Here is a 22018-nt window from a genome sequence, read left to right on the forward strand (position 1 = left end):
CATGTGATTGGCTGCTTAGAAATTAAGTGTTAACGAGCAGTTGGACAGGTGTACCTACTAAAGTGGCCGGTGAGTGTAGGTGTCTTTGTTTCCACAGTATTTTCAATTTTGAAATTTTTCAGTCAAACAGTTGTTGTCTATCAGTCATATACTGGAGGCAAAGGGGGTCCACCAAAAAGCAGGCACAGAGAAGTCAAAATTAAACATGATTTAATAACTCGTAAATGTAAGTACACATTGATGGCCTAAGACATGAAATGAGCGGTTTTTGTGAGAAAACGAACAGTATTTATATCGTTTTTACCTTGTGTAATCACAGTGACGTCCAAGTGATCTGAATCAGTTGTGCAATGTCCAACTGAACCGAACTGAATCAGTTCAATGTTACGCCGGAAATGATCGCTTGCGTGTGACGACACTCAATATTTACACGGAGATTTCAGAAGTTTTACCTTTTAATAAACATAGGGCTGTCGCGGTAACCGCAATATTGTAGTACTGCGCTTCTGACATGTCAACCGCAGAGGATTGCACATAACCGCAGCAACCGCAATATTCACGTTTTTTTCAAGGCTATACCCTTCTTGTTTTGAACTTAATGCATGTGTATCGAATGTTAAACAAGTTCCTAATGATAAAAAGACCGTTTATCATGGTGATGTGAAGACAGTGAATGAGAGAGATTGGCAGAGCGCGTGCAATTACCTGCGTCTGTCTTTGAAGTCGTGAAAAGCTTGTCGTGTCAAAGGGAAGCGAAATATTTGTCGCATCATCATTTTAACGTTCTTTTCACGGGTATTTTCCCATGAATGCGCGTCAGCAGCAGCGCTGGTCAGCATCCCACAGCACAAGGAAGCCGCGGGGAAATAAAATCAGTGAGTCACGCATTGAATCAATGCTATATGGGTAATAAGTGAAGCATCAGCTTCAGCGTTGCCCATGCGACACATTGCTGCTCAGCTGAGCCTTGAAAAGTTATTAACATCTTAAAAATAATTAACATCTTGTTTCTTTACATCTCTTTTAATGAATCAGCTTTTTTAAACGTGTTCATTGAATGAGCGGTTCAATGACTCGCTCCAAGTCCGTTGTAGCATAACAATATGCGCGGTGAGTGAAAGTCTTTCAATGCGCATTATACTGTAGACGCTGTTTAGTTTCGGTTACATTGGTTACTGAAAATGTCCTCGTTTTTGTCCACATCGTAAACTTTATTTATATAGCAACAAATGCATATAAATTAAATAAATAAATAAATGGCGGTCATATCGTGCTATTGAGTAGGGCTGCACGATTTGGGCCAAAATGATAATCACAATTATTTTGATCAATATTGAGATCACGATTAATTATCACGATTATTTGTTGATTTTAACCAAAACTAATTTTACTGTCACATTGACTAATTATAACATCCTTACACATCCATATTGTGCTACATTCCTGCTAATGTACAACTATGTGCATTAAAATAAAACAGGTGCTCTCATTCACCAAAATTCAGTGCATCTCAAAATAAAATGTACAAAAAAAATAAATAAAATGAAATAAAATAAATAAAATGTACAAAAAAAATAAACAAAAAAATAAATAAAATGTAGCAAAACTTCAACAGGGCACTATTTTACATAGTGTAAGTGGGTCAGTGACGTTTTAGAATTTTTAGGACAAATTAAATATAGCAATTTTTGTGTACATTTATGTGTATATTTTTTGTTTTTATTAGTGCCCTTTATAAAAAATAACAATATATGACATTTTAATGTGTTTCTTTGTATACAGTCATTGAAAATGTCATATGGTAAAAGGAAGTGATTTTTAGGAATAAATTAAATTTGATATTCATGACACAGTTAAAAACAACCATGAATGTAATAGTTGATCTGTAAGTATTATATAACAATTTGCAAAATATAACCACCTACACCATAAATACTAGATATTTTGTTTTTTAACAACCACAGCATGTCATCTATGGACATTTGTTCTATTTTTTGCAAGAAATTAGTCAAAAATGCCTTGGGATATATTAATATGCCTTAATATATTTTAGGACGCAAAATATAAACTTGCATTGTACCTGCATAATGGATGTGAATAAAACACGCAAAATATACAATCAATAAAAAACAAATATTCCATAACAGAATGTAACCAAATGAGAACATGTCAAGGCAGAACTATGCATTATGGAAGTTCGATTAATGGATGAAATTCAGAGTTGTTATTTGACACTTAAGTAAAATGTGTCAGTGATTAGTTGTGAAATCTTACAGCATACATTTAATCTATTTAATCCTCCATATGAAAGTTTATGTGGTCGAATTATTTCTATTTATTAAACAATAGTTCAAAACAAGATGGTTGTATTAGCCTACTGATATTGGAGTCCATTAATCGAACTTGGACACTCGTCTCTCGTTCACTGTAGCTCGCGCGCAGACACTCTCGCGGTCTCTCTTGCGCACTGGAGCTCGTTGAGGCACGTGATCAGACAGTTGTTTACGGAGCGCTAGATTGGCTTTGCAACGGAGCGTTCTGTGAATGGAATGACGCATTTTAAATATCGCTCGATCACGCGAATTTGATCGTGGGAAGCCAAAATCGTGATCGTGATTAAAATTCGATTAATCGTGCAGCCCTACTATTGAGCCACTCAACATTACCGCAAAGGAAATTCCATAACCGCGACAGCCCTAACTAAACATATTTAGATATACCGAAATCGCCTTCCATTGCGGTTTCCCGTATATCTAAATATGTTTAGTGAAAGGTAAAACTTCCGAAATCCCTGTATAAACAAAGAGTGACGTAGGCGCGCATGCACAGACCGAAGCGCCCGTGCAGTCAGATCATTTTGTCATGGCTATGATTACAAGAGGTAAAAACAATATAAATACTGTTCATTTTCTCACACAAACCGCTCGTGTCGTGTCTTAGGCCATCAATGTGTACTTACATTTACAAGTCATTAAATCATGTTTAATTTTGACTTCTCTGTGCATGCTTTTTGGTGGACCCCCTTAGCCTCCAGTGTATGACTGACAACAACGGTTTGACTGAAAATGTCAAAATTTAAAATACTGGGGAAACAAAGACACCTACATCTTGGATGCCCTTGAAGTAAGGTAAAACATATCAAAAATGAATTTCAAAGTGAACTATCCCTTTAACATGCTTGAAAACTCTTGAAACTTTGCACACAGGTCAGAATCCATGGTCATCAGGGCTGGGCTGAAGCTGGAAGCTGGAACCTGGACGTGGCAGGGGGGCTCGACAGCACCCCTTTGAACGGGGTCTGAAAACTTGATCCATATATCAAACACACTTGCATAAATTAATATGAAACTCGGTACACTTATAAATCTCATCAGGGCAAACAACTTTTGTGCTCTAAGTTTTACGACAGCTCAACAGGAAGTTGGCTATTATGGGTTGTTTGGTAAACGCATGCGTTATAATTTGATATATTTCTCCTAGGAAATTTATTCAATCATCAATTCATGAACTGGAATTTGAATTGAATTGACTCCGCCCCCCAGGAAGTTGAATTTGAATTGGAAATGGAATGACAAGAAGTGGAATTAAATTCATGGCAATTCAAAGAAATTCCACACAGTCACACAACAGAAAGAATGTGTTGAATCTCACATGGGGAGAGCGGGGCACAACGTAACGCTTTTTGACTTTTTCAGTTGTGCAAATCTATTTAGAGTATTTTTTTTTCCCACATGTCTAGAACAATTATGTGGTTTTGTTTAATTCAGGGGTCTCAAACTCAACTTAACTGAGGGCCACTGGAGATAGAGTCTGGGTCAGCCCAGCCCGCATCAAGTATTCCAAAAAAAAAAAAAAATTGTATTTAAGTATTCCAAAAATGGAGCACAACTGATCCAATTTTCTCAATCTTTATTATTAACGTTTCTTCTGAACTGTTCCTCTGAATTTGAACATTCCTTTCTGTACATGATTGGTTCTTCATGAGCTGTCCTTCTGACAGTTGAAGTTAATTTTACAAACTTTATTTGTCTTTTTCTTATACACAACATCTTTGTGTATATCAAATATTTTGCTTGTTTGGGCGGGGCTAAAACAGGGCTCGATGACGCACTGGAGCCCATGAGCTCCTGGACACGCCCTTATTTGATGACGCACTGAGTCTGATCTCTCCCATAACACTCCCCGAGCACATTCGCTAGTGACTGTCAGTACAACTACAGCTGAGCCTACAGTTTTCTAGCTAGCAATGCCTTCGACACAGAAATGCATAGGCTACTACCTGGATGCGATCATGTACAAAACAGATCGGTATCTTCATTTTAATTCCATAAAAATGATCACATCAAGAAGAGGTTTTTAGAGAACCAACCTTGATGAAGTTCTGAGGAATCACCACCAACACCCGCCTCTGTAGGGATCATTTTACACTAGATAGTTTTATAAACTTTCCTCAGAGACAACTGGGATTCACTGATAATCCGCTGTTACTGGTGAACGGGGCCGGACCGACTATCTCCTGCCTCAGCGTTCATCCTCACGTCCCGAAAGCAGTATCAGCTAATATCACCATCGACAGCTTTCCCGCGAGTGGGCGTGGTTTCAGCGCAGCCAGCGGACAGTACACGCCCCCAGCGTTTGAGAACAGAGATAACTGCTCATTTTTTCAAGATTTTGATAGCTTATTTTATGTACTTGTCGGCTTTTTTTATCATTCAAATTTGGCTGGGTGGCTAATAACACATTTTTCTGTGGTGTGACAAACTCAGAACACATACTTAATTTTGACTTTACAGGGACTTTAAAGAAAAAAAAATAAAAATTAACTTGCGCAAGCTGTTCATAACCAAAGGAGCATCAGCCGCGCCTATCTTTTGTTACAGTCATAATAATGAGGTAATAAAGTTATAAATCTGCAAGTCATTTAAAATATATGAAAGGAAAGGCATTTGAGTAAATTACACACTTATGTGTGAGTGAGGGGGAAACAGGGGTGGTAGAAAACTTCAGTTTTTGTTTCCATCTATCTCCATGTTTAACTGTTTTATGTGCTTATTGTATCCACTTATGATTGTATCATTATGGAAACACGTTCATGAACAATATAAGTTATTACTTTGTATAGGATTCGTTTGAGCCCTAGAGCAGACCGGAGATCTCTCCATTTGTTGAAAGTTTCCCGATGTTGGCTCTCGTCTTATTCCGACGCCTGGCACTAGACAAAAGTTTGTTTTTTTTCTTTGTCTTACGTGGAGTTTGCGTTGGGGTTTGGAATGAACTACAAACCAGTCTCTTTGAATCCATCTTCTACTTTTTTTCGAAAGTTGACAAAACTTTAAAGTTGTGTCCTTTGAGTTGTCTTCTCTGATATGGAGAATGGCAGCAAATACACAAACCTGCCAGACATAGCCAGACGAGTCATGAACTCGCATGACGTCACGCCCAGTCTCAAATTCGAGCCCAAAACCCTCTTATTTATTTTACTGAACAGGATTATAGAGGCAATTGCAGTGATCAGAGATGGGCTCATTCAGCCCATCAGGCATTTGTTTAAGCATGTATGGGTTAGAAAACCAGCTATTTTTAACATGAAATGTTGCATAATGCACCTTTAACTAAGAAATGGGTCTTCACTAGCTATTAGCTATAACCTTGGGTCTCTACTAGCTACACTCTGGCTACCCTGCTTTATGGTGTGTAAATTTCATCATAATGATTCTTGCCTTTCTGTCTTTGCTCTGTCTGCCTACAATCTCAGACTATGAAGTCCACCAGGAGGTCCCAGTGAGTGAGTAACTATAATGTTCCTTTAAATATATTTTATATGTTATCACGATCAAAGGTTACTGGCTATGCACAGGATCCAGTCAGCAGTCAGGTGAGCTGAATTTATGACATGAGCCTGCTTTCACAACATGGAGACATGAAACATCTATTAAGCAATCTACTTTAAAACTCTTAGCCCAAAATAATAATGAGTGGGGACTCTAAGAAGTGCTCTAAAAATTGCCGACAGCATTGTGTGTTGAAATGTATCATTACACTTATGTTGCTGATGTCAGGAAATGTGCAACCTAACCCAGGTCCTGTGACAGACATGATATCACTGCAAACTCCTGCCGATTTTTTAAAGAGGTCAGGTATTGGTTTTGTGCACATAAATGTGAAAAGTCTATTACCAAAAATGTATATGGTTAGATCTACTCCTGATAGTTCGTACTGATCGTCGTAACTAGGTAACTAAAGGTAACTCATCGTCTGTGAAGTGGAGCCACTCAAAATCCAATCCCTGTTTCGGACTCTCATCCACACAGACACCTTGTTTTGTGTGCGTTGTCCAATAGCGTCCTCTTGCAAGTGAGATCACTTGCAATCGACACAAATAAACCGGAAATACGTTTCCAGCAGTTAATTCACATTATTGACAGCGTCACATTGTACACCCGCGCTATAATGCCACCGAAAAGTTTCCCCGAAGTTATTTTTGCAGCTTGTGTTCATTGAAATATTAAGCTATATTTATTTAGCATTCAAGTACGCAAAGACTTTTAATAATAACAGCAAAGCTGCTCATCAAGGGAATTATTGTTTACACAATTTAAAAAACAATTAAGCTGATGCAGATTTTTTTGTTTTATTGCAAATATGTCAATTACATTTATTGTTATTTTTGTAATACTGAGTAAAGTAAAGACATTGCAAGTGACCTCACTTGCAGAGGAAGTGCGCACAGGTGAGCGTGCAAGTGCCTGCAGCCAGAGACTCCTTGCAGGGAGGGGCGTTTTTACTGCCTGACAAATAAACAGCAAGACACAAGATTCATGTACATTAGGACCAGAAATACATAAATATTAAGTCAGCTAAGGGGTAATTTAATAGATAAATATTAATTTAGGAGATAGAGATAAGAGCGATGAAAACTATTCCAATTTGAAGAGAAATTAGAAAATGGCGGACTAGTAGAGGAACAACCACTCCCTGAGAAGACAAAATGCCTTTCTGGAAATAACATTTGAACTCTCTCTTGTGATGCCGTTGTGAGCATTTATACTTCTGCGTTCTGCGTACTGCTCCGAAACGCTAGTTGGCGGCGGAGGGTTTTAATGTTCCACTGTGTTTAGATTCCTCGCGGCTAGGTTACTACAAGCAATAGCGACTGAAAGAGAGCGGATCATGTTGGAGTTGGAGCTTATTGAGGTAGAAAAACAGTTAATTTTAATAAAATTACTAACTGAAAGGCAGAAATGAGAGAAGACGTCGGAGGAGATGGTACGTGTGGAAATGCGTGAGAAGGTACGTGCGGAAATGCGTAGGAGGAAATACGATGCTACCAACCCGACCAATCACCGATCTTGCGGTCCGCGTCGTCTCGACGTGTAGTTACATTTTTGAGGAGGTGCGCGTCAGGCTACAGTGAAGGGTACGCGATATGGGACGCGTCTGTGCGTATGCTACGCCGTACCTACTGCGCGCACCCTACGCAGAAGTATAAATTGGCCTTAAAGGGAATGTAGTGAGTGCGCAGCGCCGGAGGTGAGGCATTTATTTAGTAAACATGAGCGCGCTGGGGCGGGCATTTAACAGACATTCGCAGCCTGAAGGCCAATTTATACTTCTGCGTCGAGGGTACGCCGTAGTGTACGGCGTTGGCTTCGCACGTAGGCGACGCCGTTGTGAGCATTTATACTTCTGCGTTCAGGTATTGGTTGCTCTGCAGTACTGCTCCGAAACGCTAGGAGGCGGCGGAGGGTTTTAATGTTCCACTGTGCTTAGATTCCTCGCGGCTAGGCTACTACAAGCAATAGCGACTGAAAGAGAGTGGATCATGTTGGAGTTGGAGCTTATTGGGGTGGAAAAACAGTTCACTTTAGTGAAATTACTAAAACTGAAAGGCAGAAATGAGAGAAGACGTCGGAGGAGATGGTATGTGTGGAAATGCGTGAGAAGGTACGTGCGGAAATGCGTATGAGGAAATACGATGCTACCAAGCCGACCAATCACCGATCTTGCGGTCCGCGTCGTCGCGACGTGTAGTTACATTTTTGAAGAGGTGCGCGTCAGGCAACGCGGAAGGGTACGCGGTATGGGACGCGTCTGTGCGTATGCTACGCCGTACCTACTGCGCGCACCCTACGCAGAAGTATAAATTGGCCTTGACTCATATGAGTATTCAATGTGCGCGGCTCGCTAACAGCAACAGTTGGCTGTTTTGAATGAGACTGTGAACGGGGAGCGCTTTATGCGCGAGCAGCACCGGGGACAGTGTGTCTGTTAAGTGGGTCATTCCTGGTATGCGGTGACTTTTCCTGTCCCAATGATTTATATACTCATATTTTCTCTAAAATGAGTCACATATTTATAATAAATGGCTTAAATTGTAGATTTAAGTATTCTTTACAATTTAAACAGAGATAATAGACATTAAAAATACTATTTTGTATTTTACACCATTTTAATTGATGTATGCATTCAATTATATCATGTCCTCAGTGCTCAGTAATCAACTTCTGCAAAAAAATATAAACCATGAAATGACAAAAACCTCAAAATATGTTTTAATTATGTTATAGACTGGGCTAAATTGCATCTAATCATACATATAAATCATGTGAAAATATAGGTCTTTTTTTTTTTAAATTTTCTTAAATTACTGCGTCCCTGAAGTCATCTTCCACCCTGTTAGTATGTACTTTTTTGCCTTCCAAATCCGACTGCAATTTCATTGAGTCCATTTTCAAGAAGTGATTTAATTTCTTTTACCTGCTGGAATTCAACTGTACAAACTGAGGTAAGCTTTAACTCTCACTCCTAAATATTTTTTTAGTTTTTGAGATGTTATCCTGCTTGTCCCACCCTTAAAGTTCCACCCTGTTAGGCTTTGTTATGAAGAATGTTTGTCCTATCAAAAAAATTTAAAAACAAATCTGACATAGTTATAAAAGTTCTGTTAATTTGTAGAAGTTTAGCTAGCTAAATGTTGATCACTCAAAGAGCTATGGCTAACTTTGCTCAGAATTTTCCACCCTGTTAGGTTCCACCCGGTCTATAAACCTAACAGGGTGGAAATTCTAATAGAAAAATTCAATTTTTTTTTAAAAAGCATTTAATGTATAGGTTATTTAGTATACCATCCTATACTGAGATGGTTCTTTAGATTTTAAAGTTCTTTTCTCCTGCCTTTTTGCTTTTCTTTTTATTCTGTTTGTTAATCTAGTAAGTTGATGTAGCCAAAAGACCACAAAGGGCATCACTGTCCATTACTGTTCCTTCTTGTGATGAATTTCGTATTTGTTTGTTAATCTAGTTAATTCAAATGAATTATATCATCTTTATTTTTAATCAAATATAAATAAATAAAAATGTAATTTATTATGTTTGTCTTCTCTAATTTGTAAATATTTCTCTAGCCATCTGAGGAGAGAATTGTTTTGTTTTGCCCCCATGATTGATTATGATGAGGAACCACATAAATATTTTTTGTCCCTCCCCCAAAGGAAATTTGGATTTTTTTTTTATTGTTTTGAAACAATATGTTATAAGTGCAGTTCCACACATTATCAATGGCAAACCATGCAGGACAATGACAAAAGGCTCATCCACTGAACCTGTTAACACTGGTGTTATACTCCGTTCCACCCTGTTATGTTCCTTTAAACCCTGTTAGACAATTCATTTTAAATAATAATTTGACAGCAACATTAAATGTTTGGCATACTTTTGTCTTATTTTGTGAGGTGAGGTGATATATTATATAAAATAATATATCTTATTTTGATATATATGTTTTTGAGCCAATATTTATTGTTATTTACCATCCTATTTGCAAAGATGGGCACAAAAAGTACCAGTTTTTAATAATCAAGACATATTCTCTTCATCAAAAATTGTTTTGCTTGTTTCAAGAAGAAAAAAAAAATCTAAGATGGCATAAAGGACATATACTATCCAAGAAAAGCTCATTATTGTTTAACATTTACATTATTAACATGTTGTGATGACTATGTATATGTCCCTAACAGGGTGGAATATTTTCATGGACATGTCTCAACAATCTACCCATAATTATTATTTTCAGAGTCCCTGAGCTTGACCAATATGTATTCCTTATAGTTAAACATGTCAATATTTTGGGAGAATGCTAAAAACATAAAAATCATGTCCTTTTTTTTCCAACACTTATGAAGCCAAAATGTCACCGCATACCAGGAATGACCCTAAGAGTGAGCGCTCGTGAGCGGGCACGTGATTTACACACATAAAAATACGTACTACTTTTTTTTTTCTTCGTCATTTTCTTTGCTTTATTGGCGGTAGTCCAGTGTTCCCCTTTGTGTTTGGCGGTTTCACCGGGTTCCACAAGGAACTTAGAGAAAATAGAGGAATCAAAGGTTATATGACGCCATAGACGGGCGACGAAACAGAAATAAAGAAACGTCCCATGTCTTCGAATGGGCTTTATGCCCAGCTGCACTACTTCCTGAACTTCAGCCAGCCCCTTTGTTTTGCTGTCTGCCATTATTGGACAATTTGATTAATTCAGGTGTGCCTGACCTCAGTAGTCACAGCAACAATAATCAGACACACCTGGATTAATCAATGTGGCCAATAATGGCAGACAGGAAACAAAGGAGCAGGCTGAAATTCAGGAAGTAGTGCAGCTGGGCATAAAGCCCATTAAACTATAAATTTGAAAGTTGGTGGAAACTGTCGGGATAATGTAAGTACACATCTGATAGAAATATATAACATACAGTTATTTTTGCTATTTTTAAAGCAGAAAAAAATACGTATTGTGGCTTTAAAACAATATGTTGTAAACCGCGCAATATAAATAAAGGTGACTTGAATTGACATAAACACTAGGTTCGGATTCATCAATTAGAATGATTTCAAAGAATGAAACCAAAGGAATCCATGTAAACGTAGAACAACAGCTCTTAATAAATTACTCTGTAAAGTCACTTTTCATGTTTAAGTCATATTTTTTCTCTTCACACTTATACTTTCCAAATAAATGTATAGGCCCAACCTTTTGTTTAAAGCGCCGGTCATCTGCGGTAATGAACTCACAGCCTTTATGAACGCACTGCAGACAATTGGTGCAGATGCAGCTCTGGTGCTGAACGCAGTAGAACTCCATCAGTTTGCCATGATCGGAACAGAGACGCTCCATCAGATCTGGGAGCGGGTCAGACAGCTGATGCGCCCGGAAAATAGCATTCTCATGGTGAGGCCTAACATGATCCTCACAATAAGAAGCCATACAAGTCAGACATGTTTTGACCGCTTTGGCTTCCATGCAGGTGTCACATTGCATTTCATCTGGATCTTTCTTTTTCACCTCAAATGGTTCCTTAAGGGGTTCGGGGACACCCGCTTTTATTCTGTAGGCATCCAGGACCGCGCTGAGGACGGTGTTCTTCTTGAGTTCTGGTTTACTGCTGAAAGCCATTCGGCAATGAGGGCAGGACAGTGGTAATAACTTATCTTTCCATGTCGCTTCGAGACAGCTGGCGCAGAAACTGTGTCCACAGATTAAACTCACCGGGTTCTCGAAAAGACATAAACAAATGCTGCATGTCAACTCGTCTTCGAGACCAAGTAGAGACATATTTTCCGCCATTGTGAGACGTCGAGGGAGCCGCGATAACTGACGACAAACAACTGACTCAGTGGGCGGCGGCAGCGGAGAAACGAAACTTACGTGCCTTGTTGTGAAAGTCAAAAGTGCAAGCCTATACACGCATGCTCAGTATCAGGTCGTGCTCATCAGTTCTCTCAGCACAAAATGTCAGTACAGTTCAGTGTCATGTTAGAGTAACTGGAGTAACATATACTCCAGGATATTGATTTAGTTCTGTTTGAATGCGCTATTGCGCCTATGCAGAATGTTATTTTATTTATTTATTTATTTATTTATTTATTAGCCTATTTATTTATTATATAATAAATAATTTGCGTGAAGGCACGTTCTTCAAACGTACACAAGGGTACACTGTTTGCTAGTAAAATTGATGTTAAAAAAAAATATATATATATATATATATATACACTTTTTAAAGAATAATTTTATCATTACCATTATTTAAATAAACCAGGGGTCCGCAACCTTGTCATGAAGTGCCATTTTTGAGTCCCCCTGAGCAAATTGCATTAATGGACAAATCTTTTTCTGAATCTGTGATCTCGAACAGGGCAGGAGACATTTGTCGGTCGTGGTGAACAATTATAAACTTTACTACGGAGTTTTTCTAAGTTTAAAAGAAACTTGTTAAAATAAACAACTTACATGTCTTTAAATATTTCAATAAGCTAAAATAATTAATCTGTATTTAGTTTTCAGATATTTATTTAATATGCTATTTATGAATTTCTCTTCTGGTTACAGATAGGCATAGCCTATTTACAATTTAGCCTACATTTACAGCCAGGTGTATATAAAAAGGATGCTTGCTGGACAAGAGGTTATGCACACAACTCACTTTACTTTTTTAGAAAAGAAAACTTGAACTCTCATTTCAGACCAAAACAGCTGCAGTCAATAGGCTATCAAGGCGTTCCCAAACAAATTTATCCTGAACGACATAACACCATGTAGCCTACTGTACCTATTTCAATTATATATCATGTTAATATATTTCAATATATTAAATAATAGATAGCTAAGGAATTTCTGCTTTCTATATATTGAAATAATATGTGACAAAATATTTACTAATAAATCATAATGTTTGTAATTTTAGATTCAGTAATACACTTCATTATAGATGTATGTGATCAGATATGATACAGCATGTGTAATATATTGCATATATATTTACTCATGCATGCATTAAACACTTATGTAAAATATAAATATAAATAAATAAATATATAATGTAATATATTTCTTATATTTCATAATTATATACATTATATATGTTCTATATTTTCAAGCTAGTTCACAAACCTCAAGTACACCTGCATGTACTAATGTACTTATAATGTTGTTAAATTAATGTTTATTGCATTTTTTTAATTTCATGTGTGTTCCCATGATGGTGTTTAATGTTTGTGTGAATGACACTGTGCAGCTTCTTTATATAAGTATTACTTAAATAAGTAATCACTTATGATGAGCTGTGATTGCTCAAGTAACTCTCATCACTGCTGTGATGATTGGTTGTCAGTGTATTACAATGGTCTAAAACAGATATCAATAAGTTGGTAAATCAACATTTTATCAGAAAATAAAATACGGTTTTTTACTGTAAATTTTAAGTTAAGTCTGTAAAACCATAAACGTTCCCGTATTTTTAACGGGAAAGTTCTGGCAACCACAGCTGCCGTTTTTTTACCGTAAAATGTAGGCCTACGGTTTATTTTTTACAGTGTAGCCAATAGACTGTCACTGAGCTGAGGAGCATGGTCACTACTTTGAATAGTCTTAATGATCTTTGGCCAATGGTCAACCGAACCACAAGCTTTATTCAGCACAATGGGAACCCCAAAAACTCAGACATACCAGAACACCTTTTAAAAATAATAGAATTTCCAATAGAACATAGAAAATAAATAGAACATTAAACGCTAACAGATCTCCCCTATATTAAATCATCTTGAAGAGTTTCATCATTGTAACTGAACCCGACGCGCTGTTTGAACGCTGAATGGAGAATGACTGACAGCCGCAGCGGAGGGAAAAGTTTACGTTATCTTGAATTTAATGACTTGAATATTAATTTCTATAATGGCTTCAGATTATAACAGTGCACGAAAAGGTACTTTAGAAAGTTTTGTGCCTCTTGTGGGGCTTAACAATAACATAGAATAGTATACGCACAATATCGGATTAGAATCAGCCTCGTCTGATCGATACCCGATCCGGCAAAAATGGCAGTATCGGAACCAACTGATCAGGCACGTGCACACATAGACATCAAAGGGGGCTTGAGCACCTGCTCATTTTATTACCGGAGAGAAAGTGCCGTTTTTTCTGGGGTGCTTGCCTTTTTTATTTTATTTTTTTAAGAAAATACTAGCATATTACTATTTGCGCACAGTTTCCATGTCAAACAAATATATTTAATGCATAGTGTATATGCAAATATCAGGTCAGGACAGGAGGAGTTCTGAAGAGTAAACGCGTCACCTCTAGTGAGCTCGCGCTGCCGTTTGGACTTTCTTTGAGCCGAGAGGATAAACAGTCCGTGAGGCGCGCGCTTCAAATGAGTTTCATCGTGCTTTTTTTTGCCACATAAACATTATCGAACGTTTATCGAACTCTATATTGATATGGAGTATTGACGATTTTGACTCGAACTTGATATCGTTTTATCGCGAAAAATTGAATGAATGAGCATATCAAATTTAAGACGTGGCTAAATGTAATTTATGGCCTTGTATGGAAAATCCGGACGTTTTTATGAATTTGTATGGCCTAAAATTCTTATTATTAAAGTTAATGACTTAGCTACATCAAGAGTCTTTCCCCTGAAGTTTAGAAATCTAAATTGGTGAATTTAGAAGAAATCTAGATGCAAACTCTAAATGTGCATTTTGAAGGCTTTATTTGATGATGATACAGTTCTCCCTCAAATGTGAAGTCCATGTCACCATCAGGTTGTAACGCGCTGCTTCAGGAAGAAGGAGATGGATAACTCACGACTGAAGATATTACGTGCGGAGGCCAGACAGATTTCACGGAGTCGATATGCATCTCAAAACTCGTGCTTTATTCCACATCGAACTCGTGCATATAACTATCTGTTGCACGTCCTCCCATCCACATCGTTACTTAACAAGCAAAGTAAAAATAATATAAAAGTCGGCATCAAACATAAATTACACACATGGGGGTGTTCGAGGCACACGGCATATATCACATAGAATACCAATAATGCCGACTCTCTAACAGGAGCGCGTAGCTCTTCAAGGGGCCACACCCTATTATCACCCGTCACAGATTCTTAAAGGGGTCACACCATATTTCTACTCGTTACAAGGTGTGTATCAAATATGTACTTGATTGACACACTGTGGCATGCTTTCCTTTGCTGCTCTATAATGAATACTAAGGAGACCATGATTTCTGTGTGAACTGATTATTTTGTAGACATCTTTTGAAAATTAAACAATTGTATGAGTTTGAGAAAGATAAAAATTAATTCACTTTTTAAATATTTTTTAAAAAATATTAGGCTAGAGTTGTGTTAATATATATATACTTTTTTGCTTAAAAAGTAAAATAAATTTTAAAAAAAATATGAGAAATGCCCTTTTTTTCACGTGAGCCCCTGCCCCTCAAAATGTCTGTGCACGTCCCTAGGGCAGCTGCAACTGATCCCTATACTGTAATGTAAACACACGTAGATGTAGACCTGGGGCCTGATGTATAAACGTTCAGTACGCACAAAATGGGCATAGAAATATGCGTACGCATTTTTCCACGCATCGGGATTTATAAAAAATAAACTCGGCGTAAATAAGTGCGCACCGTAAAGCCTGTTTTATGCTTCTGCGTCGAATCGACGGCGTACCCCCGCTGTTTTTTTTATTTCATTGTTAATATGTCTATATTATTTTCTTTCTTTTTTGCTCGCAATAAACTTCAATCAATCAATAAATCAACGTTTGTTTTGAAATACAGTTTGTTGTTTATTTTCAATACAATGTTCACGGTTACATCATTGATAATACAGTACTAACCAAGTCTGCCACTGGACACATCCTGCCATAGCACAGTTCCATGTGGAGACTGAAAAAATCCTTGTCATTCCGAACAGGTATCGTTGTGGCAGCTCGGGTGGAACCTTTATTTTATTGTCTATGGGTGGAACGGGCCCTGGACATCCGTGTTGATTCTGTGGGGATATTGTGTCGTCTTGTTATTCAACGTCGATTAGCTCCAGCTGACAGCTGCTCATAGACATCTGCTAAAACAACATTCTCTCTCTTTCGCTAGCGGCGCACGGAACCAAAGAGATTCGCGAACCCCCCTAGCGTTCTGGCGGCGAAATGCACCCCGATGCACCACAACCTCACGCAGTGTATATGTCTATGACGCAGAAGTATAAAACGGCCACGACGCCGTAGCAGTGACGACGTAGCTACGCCGTGGAGTTGACGCAGAAGCATAATGAGGCCTTAAGGATGCTCTTGACCGTGCATACGCACTCTTTTAGAAGAGTGTGTTTTGGCGACACCGATGGTGAGCTGGAGTTAAATGTATTTTTGGTCACTATTAGACAGAGAATCAAAAGAAAATTATACATCTAATATAATTAAAAATATAATTTCACAAACCTATCATCACTTGAAGCAAACATCAATCCCTTCTTAAATGTCTGCGCCATAAGCGCGTTGGGCCGTTTAGTGAAACTGACGCACGTATAGCCTATAATCTAACGGCAGATGAAGTAAAACCGTAAATCTTCATTGTGAGTCCTAATCATACAGTACATGTTCACAATAACAGTTTAAATAAATAAAAGAACGATTTAAATTATGTTTTACTTCTGATATAAACATTTAGATGAAATATTCTCATTAATGGAGTTAAACACTTAAATAGCCTACATGAAATCATTACTGAGAAGTTGCAAAAAATGTAGGCTATATTCAATAAATAGAAATAGATCTATTTGTTGTGGATGCAATGCTTTTGAACATTTTTCCTCTGGCATGCTGTGTTTAAATGTTTTAACTGATATAGCTAATAGCAGATTGTCTGGAAAAAAATGGTTTCGTGCAAATAATGCACAAGATCTATCTGTTTCCATTAAAATATAAATCAATTAAAAATACTATTTGGCCAGAAAAGATTGAGAAAATCTTTCTCTGAAATGTATTTATCACCATTTGATTTATTTATTCAACTAAAGGCTTTGAACTTTATTCTAGTTCAAACATGCTGTATGAAGCAGTAAAGTGTTGAATGAAAATGTGTATGAAATATCTGTTTATTTGGCAAATGTTGCAAATGTTGCATTTATTTCACTTAAACTGTGGTAAAGCATGCAAACACCACGTGAGCCGTCACTACGGGAACCACCCTTCGGAACTCTTGCTTGTATTGTCTGCACTAAAAACACCTAATTTAGATAAAATACAGAACAAACAATATTGAATCAATTCGAAGAGATACATTAGCATACAGAGTCATACAAGGATTATATATATATATATATATATATATATGTGTGTGTGTGTGTGTGTGTGTGTGTGTGTGTACAGTCAAATTGATATAATATGCTCAAAACTGGCTGTAAAAAATTACAGATTTTTTTTTTACACACAGGCCACAATTATTGGCACCCCCAGAATATTTTACGGGTAAAATATCGCTTAAGTATATATATTCCCATTAATCTTCACCTTTATTTAGCACACCAGGGTGACTAGGAACATGAAAATGTCCAGCCATGACTTCTTGAATATGAAGAAGCACAAAGGCCAAATCCCCTTCATCATCCACAACAAAGAGTAAAACCAAAGAATATAGTTCTGATGTGCAGCAAAAGATTGTTGACCATCACAAAATAGAAAGTGGGTGTAAGAAAATAGCTAAAGAGCTGAAAATGCCCATTTTGACCATCAAGGCAATAATTAAGAAGTTATTATTATAAGAAGTTATAATCAACTAAAGATATAGGAATCTGCCAGGAAGAGGATGTGTGTGTATATTTTCTTCATGGACGGTGAGGGTGAAAGTTTGAATGGCCAAGACTCTTCAAGGATCACAGATGGAGAATTGCAGAGATTAGTTGAGTCTTGGGGTCAGAAAGCAAAAAGTAAAAAATAAATAAATAAAAACCTACATCACCACATGTTGTTTGGGAGGGTTAAGAAAAATCCTCCTCGCTCATCCAAGAACAAACTCAGCAAACTTAGTTGTCAGACATTACAGACTTAGTTGTTGACTGGATCTTCAAACGGCACAGGGTTCTGTGGTCAGATGAGACTAAAAAAAGAGATTTTTGGCAGCAAACACACTAGATGGGTTTGGTGGACATGAGGATAAAAAGTACCCCATGTGTACAATTTAATAAAGCGTTGGATCTTTAATGTTGGGGGTCTATTTTTCTGCAGGAGATCCTGGACTTCTTATTCAGATACATGGCATTGTGGATTCTATCAAATATCAACAGATAAAAAATCAAAACCTGACGGCTTCTGCTAGAAATCGTATAATGGGCCGTGGTTGGATCTTCCATCAGGACAACGATCCAAAACAAACATCAAAATTAACACAAAAATTAATTACTGGGCACAAAATGAAGCTTCTGCCATGACCGTCCCAGTATCCTGACCTGATGAGTGGAGTGAACTGAAGAGATGAAGCACAAACATGGATCTGGGAATCTGAAGGATCTGGAGAGAGTCTGTATGGAGGAATGGTCTCTGATCTCAGGTCAGGTGATCTCCAAACTCATCATGCATTATAGGAGAAGACTCTGGTATATTGGCAAAAGGAGATTGCAAAAAGCATTTAATAAACAGGTGCCAATAATTGTGGCCAAAGTGTTTTGGAGAAAAACATTTATTTCATAATGTGATTTACCCCCACTTTCAATTCTTTTACTTCAATGAAAGGTATGTATATCTATATAAGTTTGAAATATGTCTTCAAATAGAGCAGAAAGACGTAAATTAATGAAGTAATGAAGTTGATTGTTACATCCATTGCAAAAGAAATGTTGTTATATCAACATCAGATCATACTGTAAAAGTTACATTCATGAATGTAGTGAATACTACAGGTATATGTTATTTTAGTCAACTATAACCTTAGTTGTTTTTATCATTTAGACAGCATAACTTTTTTTAAATTAGTTTATGTTGTTCATAAATAAAGAAAAGTCTCTTTACAGACAAAGCCAATAACTTTAAGTTATTGGCTTTGTCTGTAAAGAGACTTTATTTAATAAACAAAGTTATTGGCTTTGTATGTAAAGAGACTTTTCTTTATTTATGAACATTGAACAACAAATAATTTTAAAAAAGTTATGCTGTCTAAATGTCGCGCCAGCACGCGCGTTGGGCCCTTTAGTGAAACTGACGCAGATAATCTAAAGGCCAATTTATACTTCTGCGTAGGGTGCGCGCAGTAGGTACGGCGTAGCATACGCACAGACGCGTCCCATACCGCGTACCCTTCGCCGTCGCCTGACGCGCACCTCCTCAAAAATGTAACTACACGTCGCGACGACGCGGACCGCAAGATCGGTGATTGGTCGGCTTGGTAGCATCGCATTTCCTCCTACGCATTTCCGCACGTACCTTCTCACGCATTTTCACCACTGTCTATGATTTCCACAAGTTTCATCTCCTCCGAAGTCTTCTCTCATTTCTGCCTTTCAGTTTTAGTAATTTCACTAAAGTTAACTGTTTTTCCACCTTAATAAGCTCCAATTCCAACATGATCAGCTCTCTTTCACTCGTAGTAACCTAGCCGCGAGGAATCTAAACACAGTGGAACATTAAAACTCTCCGCCGCCAACTAGCGTTTCGGAGCAGTACTGCAGAGCAACCAATACCTGAACGCAGAAGTATAAATGCTCACAACGGCGTCGCCTACGTGCGTAGCCAACGCCGTACACTACGGCGTACCCTCGACGCAGAAGTATAAATTGGCCTTAACGGCAGATGAACCTTAAATCTGGGCTAAAATGCACTGCCTGCCCAAACAAACCATCAAACTTTGCCGACACTATAGAGAGGAGAGAACACAAGTTTAGCTACCTGACTGCTGTTCCCGCAATTCACTCTCGTGTTTTTCTTCTTTCTCTTTTCGTGACGAGAAGGGTAGAATTTTAAGGGTAGAAAAAAAAAAGTGGGCAAATAAATACAGTGCACGTTCTCAATAACAGATTAAATAAAGGAAATAATGATTTAAACTATGTTTTACTTCTGATAAACATTTAGATTAAATATGCCATTCTCGTTAATGAAGTTAAACACTTAAACTATATGAAATCATTACTGAGAAGTTACAAAAAATATATATTCAATAAATAGAAATATATATTTGTTGTGGATGCAATGCTTTTGAACATTTTCCCTCTGACATGCAGTGTTTTAATGTTTTATCTAGAGATAATTGCTAATCATGATAATAGCAGATTGTCTGAGAAAATAGTTCCAAATAATTCACAACCATGTCTATCTGTTTCCATTAAAAATATAAATTCATTAAAAATACTATTTGGCCAGTGGAAAAGATTGAGAAAATCTTTCTCTGAAATGTATTTGACACTATTTGATTTATTCATTCAAAAACAAGGCAAGGATATAGGCTACTAAAAAAAAAAATAATAATAATAATTTATTGTGACACGGCACATCTGCATTTCATATTTTCCTAACGTCTTGTACGTTAACATGGTCTCACGTGGAAGAATAATCACATGCAAATGATGTGCAGATGAGGATATGCATATTTAAACTAGGCGTTGTAAGCTCCATATATGGTTATTTCGGGGAGGAGACGCATGTGCGCACATTCTTCCGCTGACTGGGATTTATAAAGGGAATTCTGCGCAGGTTCTGGCGTACGCACGGTTTTATAAATCTGAATATTTTTTTGGCGTACGCCATTTTTGGCTTTCGGGCGCACGTACACTTTTAGTAAGGATCCTACGCACAGTTTTATAAATGAGACCCCAGGACGGCGGTGCCATCTGCTTCTTATATATATATATATATATATATATATATATATAGCTGCGAGCAGCGATGAAGGGCCAAAGCCGGCGGTGCCGTTACCCCGGAGCCCCGGTGCCACCGGCTTGGGCCCGTAATCGCTGCTCGCAGCTATATTTAGGGCCCAAGCTCTGAAAGGCCGCAGAGCCCTATTGTTTTCTTTAGTAAAATTAGTAAAATTAGAAAAACATGGATGTGACTATTGTGAGTCAAAATTATAGTGCCACCAACTGGCAGCAGGAAGTGTGTCACTCTCAAAATGCTTTGAAGTCATCCTCTTATTTTTAAAATGAAACTCGACAGATACTGTACAGATATCTTAGATACTGTTGCCGTGGCAACACATCAAACTTTAATATTCTTGTTTGATGCTTTTGAGACTCTTAACATGCTTGAAATTGCATGAAACTCAACAGATACATTACACTTATTAGCCAGTAGACGTGTGAAACGGGTGTGGTGAGGGCTCAGTAGCGCCACCTTTTGTCAAAAATGGGGGGATTAGTTTTATCAACAGTAACAAAACTCAAGTCTAGTTTATAGTCATTAGCTCCGACCAACAAAAAGTCAGATATTTTGGTTTGAATATAGTGAGCCTCTCTCTGAGCCAACGTCCCTGTATGGCAAGCCCTTTTAACATTTAAAAGCTAACTTTGACTATCCAGAATTAACATTGTAGATATCAACAACGTCTTTCTTACTAGTCGTAATTCCATTTTGGATAGTTTTTATTATCATTTAAGATATCTGTAACGTAATTGTGACTAGTCGAAACGATAGATAGAGATATCTGTAATTCAGTTTTGACTAGGAAAAACTGAATTACAGATATCTGCAATGATGTCATTGAAAACGACATTCAACTCGTCACACATCTTAAATGACAATTGCAGATATCTGTAATTCAGTTTTGACTAGGCAGAATGAAAGTTAAAAATATCTCAAACGTCATTATGACGTTAAGTCTTGAATTTTTTAAATAAGTTTTATTAAATAAAGTAAATGCATTTAACCAGTTTATATAGTTAGTTTATTAATTAAATTAACTTGGTCCATAAACTTGGTCTGAATATTTGGTCCATAAATCAAACACACTTACATGTAATAATATGAAACTCGGTACAAATATACACCAGTTTTACGCCAGCCAAACAGGAAGTCGGCAATTTAGGGTTTTTTAAAAAACGGATGCAATGGAATTTTAAATACTTCTCCTAGAGAATACAAACAAATGCAACGAAACTCGGTCATCATGAAGTCAAGACATTGAGGATGAAAATTGCCAGATAAATTTTTGATATCTCGAACGGTTTGGCAGTGGCGAGCAAACGAATTTATG

At 37.4% G+C, this 22018-nt stretch overlaps 1 protein-coding gene across 3 annotated transcripts in view; it reads right to left on the reverse strand.

The window, feature by feature from the left end:
* The window catches only part of trim25 (tripartite motif containing 25), a 32857-nt gene extending 21073 nt beyond the window's left edge, over positions 1-11784 (reverse strand). For all 3 annotated transcript variants that reach the window (XM_039673550.2, XM_039673551.2, XM_039673549.2), the window contains exon 1: positions 11027-11784. In XM_039673550.2, the coding sequence (XP_039529484.2) occupies positions 11027-11620 (594 nt within the window). In that variant the 5' untranslated portion in view covers positions 11621-11784. The remainder of the gene's footprint in view (positions 1-11026) is intronic.
* Between the last annotated feature and the right edge of the window lie 10234 nt (positions 11785-22018).

Source organism: Pimephales promelas, chromosome 8 (assembly GCF_988280905.1).
Source record: "Pimephales promelas chromosome 8, fPimPro1.hap1.1, whole genome shotgun sequence".
NCBI lineage: Eukaryota > Metazoa > Chordata > Actinopteri > Cypriniformes > Leuciscidae > Pimephales > Pimephales promelas.